This window comes from Apodemus sylvaticus, chromosome 2 (assembly GCF_947179515.1).
Source record: "Apodemus sylvaticus chromosome 2, mApoSyl1.1, whole genome shotgun sequence".
Classification (NCBI taxonomy): Eukaryota; Metazoa; Chordata; class Mammalia; order Rodentia; family Muridae; genus Apodemus; species Apodemus sylvaticus.
The window spans coordinates 65,370,132-65,381,310 of record NC_067473.1 but is presented as its reverse complement, the minus strand read 5'-3'; the positions used below and the strand labels follow the sequence as shown (position 1 = coordinate 65,381,310).

At 37.3% G+C, this 11,179-nt stretch overlaps 1 protein-coding gene across 1 annotated transcript; it reads left to right on the top strand.

Moving 5' to 3' along the window:
* Positions 1-282: 282 nt before the first annotated feature.
* LOC127678528 (probable inactive serine protease 58) lies at positions 283-10,214 on the top strand. The gene is made up of 5 exons (XM_052173550.1): positions 283-322; positions 1,076-1,244; positions 3,356-3,606; positions 9,574-9,719; positions 10,128-10,214. The coding sequence occupies exons 1-5, from the start codon at positions 283-285 to the stop codon at positions 10,212-10,214; spliced, it is 693 nt and encodes a 230-aa protein (XP_052029510.1).
* The last annotated feature ends 965 nt before the right edge of the window (positions 10,215-11,179 follow it).

Sequence of the window (11,179 nt, the reverse complement as noted above, 5' to 3'; positions counted from 1 at the left end):
ATCTGGTGACTGGGAAGGGTTTTAGTATCACACAGGAAGCACCAAGAACCAGTCTTGGTCTTCTTCCTCTCCACCTACATTAGAGCCAAATCCTGCTGACTCCCATACATCTTGACAGATCAGATCCTGAGGAAATAATTTGAAGATTTCTGTAAGATCCTTGCCTTTTCTTTGTGCCACAAGTGTTTCTCCTTCAGCTATTCTGGTCAAGGATCCAAGTCTCAAGATTGGACAGTTGACAGAGTGACCACCTGGACTGCTCTAGTGAGATCATAGCTTGATATGAAGACTTTTTTCATCTTCGCTCTCTTGGGTCTAGCAGGTAAGTTTAGAGTCTAGTTTCTGTTTAGGGTGAGATCCAGAAAAGTATACCAGTGGTTGACATAAAGGTGATGTAACGACCCACAGCTTATGAGATAGGATGGGCGATGAGGAATCATTTTAAAGACAAAATTAGCTGCTGAAGGAAATCAAAAACAGGACTCTCATTTCATATATTTTCCTAACAACATGTTTTCTCAGTCTCTCTGACATCTGGGATATTTTTGAATATTGTTTGTGCCAAGGCTTTGCAGAAAAATCCCTAGGAACAAAACAGTAGGCACTTGAGCACATGATTTCCCCTGAAAAAGCTACCTTTCCTTTTCCCCAAGAAAATGGTAAGAAATTTGGAATCAGGAAGGGAGGTGGGTTAATCTTAAGTTTTCATGCCAAAGTTTTTACTGCCAATGTCAAAAGGTATTATATTTACACCCCTATTATTGGCAAAAGTTGTTAAGAACTAATACTTAAAGTGCTTAATGATTTTATTCATTTTCCTAATATAGTGTTATCAAAATTTCTGATCAGCATCAGATGAGCCCATGTGATAGTATTAGACAGATCTGATATAGATACATCTCAACAAAAATAACCATTAGTTTCTTTAATATGTACAGATTGTATGACACATTATGTTATGTGAAAAATTTAAATGTCAAAAGTGAAGACCTTGATATCTCTGAATAACTTTCATTAGAGAAAGCTACCCTAGCTAAACTAGCTTACTAACTTTTTGTTTCTTTTCTTTCTCTAGTAGCAAATACTCCAGAAGCTATTCTGAAAGAAGATCACAGTTCAGATGAATACTTACCAGAAAATTTTAATGTTCCTTATATGGTCTATCTGCAGTCCAAGCCAGAGCCTTGTGTTGGGACTCTCATCGATCCTCAGTGGGTGCTCACTGCTGCTCACTGCTCCTTGCCGTAAGTGGTTTCTTATTCCCAAGAGCTTGGAGGGTTCTGTGCTGTTGAAGTTGGTCTGAGAGGCAACTTTCCATGCTTTTCATGGAATTAGAAGTTCCAAGAAGATAGACTCTTCTTCCATTTTTATGTACTTCAGTACAGAAATCAGTAAGAAGTCTTACAAGTTTCATTTCAATACTCATCAATAAATATCCTTCAATCATTTACTATACTATAAATACTATTCAGATAAACCACTGAGGGAGCAAGATATAAGTAACTTTTCCCCATGGACTATACATGCTGATAGAAAGAGTAAAGCAAAGCAGAGAAGGGATCGGGAGTAAAAAATAGAACAGTAGAGCAAGGTGTGGGGTGTGTCACGTGGGATGTATAATGAGGTTATGTTAGGCCTCTTTGAAGATATGAGGCCAGCAGGAAAAAACACAAGTCTGCTAAATGAATAAAGCCTGAGTATGTTCCAGAGCCCTTAAGGGAACAGCACTGAGCAGTCTCTGATGTAACAAAGGTTTGAGAATCAGTGCTGGCAGACTATAGGGGTCATAGTCACAGGATGAAATTGAAGGCATGGATGGAGATCACATCATATAAGTAAAGAGAAAGCAGTGAAGTTCTGTGTAATATAAGGCAGCTCTTGAAAAATCTACGTGTCAATCATTTTATTGTAATGAACTCACAAAAATACCACACAGTTAAAGTAACAGAACCACTCAAGCAAACGCTGTCTTATTGAGTTTTTATACATTCAGAATGGCCATTCTGAAGCCATGGAACTTCACTTATGGATTTATGGCTTCATTATCAATTACATTCGTATGCACTTATTTATAACAAGAAGAAAAAAGTTACAACAAAATTAGGAGAAAAATTAGTTTTATATCTTCTTTTACAACTCATGTGTTCTTTATCTTCATGTTATACTTCCTTATTACACACTACTAAACCACACACTGTCATTCTTTCTATACGTTATTTTATAAGCTGGTATATATTTGCTTAATATATGCATGCATATAGTACAAGTTAGGATACACATATAAGGAAGAACATTGTATCTTTTACTTTCTGAGAATCTATTTTTGTTGTGTGTCCTATTGTGAATCTATTGAGATGATAGAGACACACATCAGTACTTGCTGCTCTTGCAAGAGGACCTGGATTTGGTTCCCAGAACCCACATAGCTCAAAGTTCCAGGAGAATTTTATGTCCTATTCTGGCCTTCAGAAACACTTGCACATACATGGTACACATTCATACATACATTCAAAGTACTCATATACATAAAAGAAAAGAAAAGAGAATATTTGATTTTTTTTAAAAAGAAGAATAAATAGTTTTACTCAGAACTTCAGCTCCATTTTCACACTTATGACAGTTAGCCTTAAGGTTGTCCAAGAAAAGTTTAGCTCAACAGAGTTTGAAGGCTTGTTCTCTACATTAGCATATATTACATAGGAAACAAATGCAGTTGACAAGATGCTGGAGCTTGTCAATAAGACTATTACCCATAACTATTATGAACTGCTTTTAAAAAGGAATATTTTTTTTCTTGGTATGTTGCATGACTGGTTAGTTTGCCAAAGGGGCATCTATCTGGCTCTGAATTTGCCTAGAGGATATAACATGAAATGATGACTTGGTATCTCTACAACACTATTTATGTAGTTTGAAGAATTTAGGAAGTGTAGACAATGCCTGACAAAAATAATTACATAGTCCCAAGAAGAGCAGTGGGTAGGCTAAGGATGTTAGAGGCAGTTAGGAACTGCTCAAAAGCTGCCTGTACAGACAGGGAGTATATAAAGAGCACTAAAACCATCAAATGCTGTGGATTCTCTACTGACTGCTAGTTCATACTGTTCAAATCCTAATTAAAATAAGATCTACTGAGTTGACAATAGATTGTTCATCCCATATGCTTAGCAAAAAAAAAAAAACATAATCATCCTGTAAACTGCTATTTTATAGACAAGGTTAGTAAACTTCAACTTTGCAGTTGAAAAGTAAAGCTAAATTGATTGGATATGGTGACTTTTTACATTTTTTTTTGTAGTTTGTCATTCAGTGACTGTTTTTCTCTTCCTTCCCTCTGCCTTTCTTTTCCCCCAAGAACTAAAATCCGACTGGGAGTTTACCGACCCAACATCAAAAATGAGAAAGAACAGATATGTAGTTACTCATTGGCTGTAGTCCATCCTAATTTTGATAAAAAGTTCCTGAAAAATGACTTGATGCTGATAAAACTCTCATATCCTGCTACTATCAATACATATGTGGGAACTATAGCCATAGCTATGGAACCAATAGCGTTTAATGAAACCTGCTTCATACCAACATGGACCTGGAATAACTACAAAAACTGTAAGTGTTTGGCTCTGATCTTTTCAGCCTTGAGAAGATGTGGTTGAACATAATAATAGAAAGAGGTAATATTTATTTTAAAAAAAAGGCCTTAATCCTGCAGCGATTACCAGCAAGACTTGGTCTCCCAGGAGGTGACAGGATAAACTCATCAGACTGGTGCAGGGAATTTATTGCTCCAACAGCAATAAATAGGACAGGCAGTAATTTAGAGACTGTGCTATTTCTATAATACTTGAGAGCTAGGACTAGTGCACTGAATCGAAATAGATTTGAAAAACTTGGAGTCCTCACCGACTAAGATGATATTCAAAGTAGAGCCTGGGCTTCTCAGTGGGAACTGCTGCAAACCTACCGTGCACTTCTTAGGAGAGAGGTCTGGAAAAGCAAAGCAAACCTTTTGTGATAGATGAGGAGATAAAGGGCACTTTCAACTCTACCACAGAAGACCCAGACTGTGTCTAGGACATATGGACACATTCTTTCCACTGCACCTTGAATGAGGAAGAAATGTTGAAGGAGCAAAATCTACCCTCTTGCCAGGGCTGATTCCTTTCAGAGTATAATTTTCATACTTTGTATTACAGATGAATGTTCTTCACTTGGGGGTGCAGACTTGAAGGGTTCATAGACAAGTTCGCTAGTATAGCATATTTGTAGTTATATCTCTAACTTGATACTTGTCATGTGAAAATAATCACAGACCATAGTATGAGCACCCAACCCTTTGCCCTATGGATTCAACATGGGAGGAATAGAGAGATCTGCTGTCTGCAGGAGCCACTCTTCCAACATGGCTTTCTAACAGGCTTATTAGTCCTTGATGGCTCTACCTTCGTGTGACTGTTTATTTTAGGTTTTCTCAAACTTGTTTGGTCAGGTTTAAATCCTGCTTCTGGTGTCATAAAAAGAAAATGGACTTTCCAAATAAATAGTTTTTCACATAAAATAAACTATAGGAATATTAATTTTCTCAGTATTTTGCAACTTTTTATTTTAGAAACAAACTGTCTAGGAATCTAAGAGAATGTTCCTTATGAATAACAAAATGCATTTCTTTGTTTTTTCCATTTTTTGTTAATCATTCCATTCATTTAAATCTGAAATGATATGAAAATAACATTTCATAAAAAGAAAATGAACTTTCCAAATAGTTTTTTTCACATAAAATAAAGTATAGGAATATTAATTTTCTCAGTATTTTGCAATGTTTTGCTTTAGAAACAATCTGTCTAGGAATCTAAGAGAATGTTCCTTATGAATAACAAAATGCATTTCTTCGTTTTTTCCATATATTTTTGTTAATCATTCCATTCATTTACATCTGAAATGATATCCCACTTCCTGGTTACCCTTCCACTAACCTCCTATCCTACATCTGCCCTCCCCTTTGCGGGTATAACGGTGCTCCCCCACCCACCCACACTCTTCTGCCCTCTACTCTGGAGCATCAAACCTCCCCAGGACCAAGGGCCTCTCCTCCCATTTCTGTCGGGCAAGGCCATCCTCTGCTACATATGTGTCCAGAGCCATGGATCCACCCAGGTAGACTCCTTGGTTGGTGGTCTAAACTCTGGGAGAACTGGTTGGTCAGATTAGCCTATGTTCCTCTTCCAATGGGGTTGCAATCTCCCTCAGCTTCTTCAGTCCTTCCTCCAGCTCCCCAACCAGGTTCCCTGAGCTCAATCTGTCTGATGATTGGCTCCAAGCATCTGCATTGGTCAGTTGCTGGCCAGACCTCCCAAGGAAACAATACCCAAGGTTCCTGTCAGAAAGTGCTTTTTGACCACAGCAACAGTGTTGGGTTTGATGTCTGCAAACATGATGTATCCCCAAGTGGGGCCAGTCCCTGAATGGCTAGTCTTCTGTCTCTGTTCCATTTTTTTCTGTCCCCGTTTTTTCTGTAGACAGAAACATTTCTGGGTTAAAAATTATGAGATGGGTGGGTGGCCCATCATCCAGGGGCCAGGCCTATCTACTGGAGGTGGTCTCAACAGACCCTATCTCCCTCTTCTCTGCTCATTTTGGCTATAGTCATCCCCATTGGGTCTGAGAGCTTCACACTTCCCTGATGTCTGGGACCCTCCAGTGGCTATCCTCATCCCCCCTCTTCATATTTTTTTGTTCAATTTCCAGTCTCTCTGTACCTCTCTGACATCTACAATTCCTGTTACTGTCTGCCCTCCTTATTTCCTCCCCTTACTTTCTGCCTCCCAGGTTCCCCTCTCCCTCCAGCTCCCATAATCGTCCTGTTCCCCCCTCAATGCAGAACTGAAGAATCCACACTCTGGTCTTTCTTCCTTCTAAGCTCCATATGGTCTGTGGCTTGTATCATGGGCATTGTGAGCTTTTGGGCTAATATTCACTTATTAGTGAGCACATACCATGTGTGTTCTTTTGGGTCTGGGTTACCTCACTCAAGATGATATTTTCCAGTTCCATCCATTTGCCTAAAAATTTCATGAAGTCATCATTTTTAGTTGCTGTGTGGTATTCCATTGTGTATATGTACCACGTTTTCTGTATCCATTCCTCTGTTGAGGGCCATCTGGGTTCTTTCAATCTTCTATCTATTATAATTATAGCTGCTATGAACATAGTGGAGGATGTGTCTTTGTTACATGTTAGAGCATCTTCTGGGTATATGCCCAGGAGTGGTATAGCTATGTCTCAGGTAGTACTATGTCCAATTATCTGAGGAACTGCCAGACTGATTTCCAGAGTGGTTTTTATCACCTTGCAATTCCACTAGCAATGGAGGAGTATTCCTCTTTCTCCACATCCTTACGAAAATCTGCTGTCACCTGAGCTTTTAAATCTTAGTCATTCTGACTGGTGTGAGGTAGAATCTCAGGGTCATTTTGGTTTGCATTTCCTTGATAACTAAGAATGTTGAACATTTCTTTAAGTGCTTCTCAGATTCCATTCAAGATTTCTCAGTTGAGAATTCTCTATTTAGCTCTGGACTCCACAGGGTTATTGGTTCTCTGGAGTCTACATTCTTGAGTTCTTTGTATATTTTAGATATTAGCCCTCTATTAGATATAGGGTTGGTACATATTTTTTCCCAATGTGTGGGTTGCCATTTTGTCCTATTGACAGTGTCTTTTGTTGTACAAAAGTTTTTCAATTTTATGAGGTCTCATTAGTCAATTGTTGCTTTTAAAGCATAAGCCGTTGGTGTTCTGTTCAGGAAGTTTTCCCCTGTGCCTAAGTATTTGAGGCTCTTCCCCACTTTTTCTTCTATTAGATTCACTGTATCTGGCTTTATGTTGAAGTCCTTGATCCATTTGCACTAGAGCTTTGTGCAAGGAGATAAGAATGGATCAATTTGGTCTTCCTTCTTCTGGGGTTCATGTGGCTTGTGAATTGTATCTTGGGTATTCCTAGCTTCTGGACTAATAGCCACTTATTAGTGATAATAAGTGCCATGTGCGCTTTTTTGTAATTGGGTTACCTCACCTAGGATTAAAGGGCCTTGTCAGACATCGATGAGAGGAAAGACCCTAAGTCCTGTGAATACTCAATGCCCCAGTGCAGGAGAATGCCAGGACAGGCAAGCTGGAGTGGGAGGATTGGTGAGCAGGGGGAGGGGGGATGGGACAGGGGGTTTTCGGAGGGGGAAGGAGGAAAAGGGATGACATTTGAAATGTAAATAAAAAAATCTAATTTAAAAATGGATGAATTTGCATTCTTCTAGATGAAGACCACCAATTGAGCCAACACCATTTTTTCTTTTTTCTGCTGAATGTTTTTAGCTTCTTTGATCAAGTGACCATAGGTGTTTGGATTCATATCTCAGTCTTTAATTCTATTCCATTGGTCTACTTGCCTGCCTCTCTACCAATACCATGCAGTTTGTTTGTTTGTTTGTTTGTTTTTATCGCTATTGTGCTATAAATTGAAGAAGACCTCAGAAGCTGGAAAGATCTCCCATGCTCATAGATTGGTGGGATTATAGTAAAAATAGCCATCTTACCATAAGCAATCTATAGATTCAATTTAATCCCCATCAAAATTCCAACTCAGTTCTTCCTAGAGTTAGAAAGAGCAATTCTCAAATTTATTTGAAATAGCATAGGATATTGAAAACTATTCTCAACAATAAAAGAACTTCTGGGTGAATGCCTATCCCTGACCACAAACAAAATACATTTCATGTGGATTTTGCCATTGATTTGTTTAAGCTTTATTTGAAATAATTCCATCACACCTTGCAAAAATAATTTATTAGGCACATTTGAAATAAAGCAGACTACACTACATGACAATTTCATTGTATCAGCTCTGTATATCAAAACAATGAAAACTAATGGCAGACTACTGCTAAAAGACATCTGTTATAAAGGTCCCAGTATCTATTAGGAAGTCTTTATTCCAAGTAACTTATTTTCACGTAGTGAAATTTCAAGCAAATTTTTCCTGAAAATAAAACTAAATATAACTTCTCTCTCTCTCTCTCTCTCTCTCTCTCTCTCTCTCTCTCTCTCTCTCTCTCTCTCTCTCTCTCTCTCCCTTCCTACTTGTTTTGGTCTAATTTACATGGAACTGTCTTACTAGATATGCTATCAACTCCTTGAGTAATACAATACTTCACTCACTTGATAAATTGTCACTTCCTTTTTTTTTCTTACTATCTCTATTAGAGATCAAAATACTTAGTATCTTGTTAAAGTTTATGTTCCCAGATACTTAGAGTATAGTAGCAATTTCTATGATGGAGATGAGCAATATGACCTCTCAGGTAAACATGTGTATATACATCTCTATAGAGATACATACTCACTTAAATAACCATTAATAGCCAAGAATTACATAATGTTGTTTCAGACAATGAGGAAAGATATGTCATAACAATTCTGCAAAATTTATTGTATAGTTTAAAAATATCCTATCAGGCTGGAGAGATAGCTCAGTGGTTAATATCACTGATTGTTCTTCCAATGGTCCTGAGTTCAACTCCCAGCAACCACAACCATCTGCAATGGAGTCTGATGCCCTCTTCTGGTGTATCTTAAGAGAGTAATGGTGTACTCATATTACCATTATATATATATATATATATATATATATATATATATATATATATATATATATATATATATAATCATTTTTAAAAATCCTTTCAAAAGTATTATACCAAATTTTTCTATGTTCATATGTGTTTAGATACACAATTTGTTACTCCTTTGTGACAACAATATTCACTGAAATAACACGCTAAGCAGGTTTATAACCTAGGCATGACAAACTATAAAATGTAGCTTAGATAAGTAGTAGTCTTTACAAATTAGATTTGTGTAAGTAACTTTGCCTAGTGATACATGTCTTAGAACATTCCAATGTTACATGAGGCATGACTTGAGTTTTTGGGCTATCAAAATGGCTTTTCTAGTAAAGGCACTTGCCACCAAAACTGATGGCCTTAGTCCAATACTCATAACCAACACAATTGAAACAAAGAATTGAATCCCACAAGTTGTTTTTTTACCTTCCCTGATTCACTTTGGCGAAAGTACATGTAGGCATGCACACACATGTACACATACACAAATATACAAACTCTCACATAAATAAATATATTAAAAGAGCAATTATATATATATATTATGTGATAAAATGTAAAGAAGATGAAATACTCAACAAGTTTTGTAGTAATTTTGGAGAACAGTGGTATTGCTTCTTTTTCTTTGTGCACATTTATAATCTTCATATATTTTCAAAACATTATGAATTATGCACAGCAGATAAAAACTATACACCTAATGGTGAATAGATGGATAACTTTGGAATCTACTTCTCCAACATGGAGATTCTGCATGAGGAACTCTTAAGAGTGATTGGTGCGTCTATAGTTACTTGCATTGAATATTCTCAAGGATTAATACATTCACAAAATCGGGGCTGGTTCAAGGTCACTGGTCAGAAGAACAGCTCTGAATCTCATCTATTTTTTCTTTACCACAGTTAGTGATCCTGACGTCTTGACATGGGTAAATGAGTATTCCCTTTCCCCAAGTGACTGCTGGCGCATTCTCCATCAACAGAAACAAGAAACAAGACTAAACATTATGTGCATAGGATATTCATCTAATGCTGTACCTGCAACTAAGGTATCTTTTCTTTCTCCATGCAAGAAGATAGTACAGGATCCACCAAAGACAGAGGTGGTGTGGGAATTTCAAACATCACATATCAAAAAGATCCTCCAGAGACTAAAGAGAAGAAAAGCTGATGTCCTTCTCCCGGACTTAACATTCTGCAATGCAGTTCATTCCCCTCCCTGTCTTAAGTGAGAGAAGTCTAGGATAGACTATCTGTCCTTCTACTTGCACTCAAGTTATATAAAACTTGAACTGAAAAGGGAGAAAAGACATCAGATAGAAGTAAATATTATCACTTCTTTCATACAATGGATTCATTCCCCAAGATGCTTTGGCTACTGTTACATGCCATATCTTAAGATTTATTCTTGATCTGTGACAACAAATTGACATTATCACCTTATCTCTTTTTATCAGGAAGTCTCAGCTGCTCCAGCCATCTGCAATGGGAGGGTGCATGGAATATTGGCCTGGGGGGAAAGCAGGTATAACCAAGGGAGGTGAAGGCTTCTTCACTGAAATTCATCCCTATGCAAGATGGATCTTAAAAATGATGCAATCACACTGAGAAGTACCACTCAGTATAAAACAATGCAATCTCTACAATGGTTGAACAACTCATCATCTGTCTTACTGAAAAGATTCCAAGGGAAAATACCCAATAAAATATCACCAGAAATGTATGACTCCTACCTTTATCATAATGTAAACTTTGAGAAAAATGAGAAATTTAGTAACAAACTTGTTTATTCACACAAAAAAATGATCTATCACCAGACACTTAGTAGATTCTGATTGTGCTAAGAGAAATGTGTGTGACTATAAAGTGTCCTTTGTCATAATTCAGCAGATTCTGTAATCTTGTAATGATTACTCTAATGTGGATGATCAATAGTCTTCAGTTGAACATAATTCTAACTATTCTGCATTGTGGGAGAATCACCAAGGAAGTAGACAAACTGCATAGGAAGTAGATAAACTAAACATAATTGATTAAAAACCAAAGAAGTATATAACTGTTATGCATCCTCAAAAATCTTTGTATATAACAACACCTGAGGGAGAAAACAGGCTTTAGAGAAGGAGAAATAATATAATAATTTTATGTAGCTTGAAGTCAGTCCCTGGCCATATCTAAACTGCAAGCTGCTCTTTGCCCATCTCTTTCTATCTCATCCCATTTCCCCAAGTCCTCTTTTGCTTCCCCAAGTTTGCTTCCCTGACTGGTGCTCTGCTGGGAGCCTGCCTGGTCTGGAATAGGCTTGAAGTAGGACTCAGCATTGGATGTTGCTTTTAAGACTGATGTTTTCTAGAAGTAGTTTGGCCTTCAAGCTCTCTAACTATACTGAATGCTTACTGATAGCTTCTAAAAGTTTCTTGAAACTTTCTTGCTTATTCTATGGTTTAAAAAAAAGTTGACTTCAGCACTCTTAACTAAACTAGATCCCTGAGATCTCTCAGACATTGAG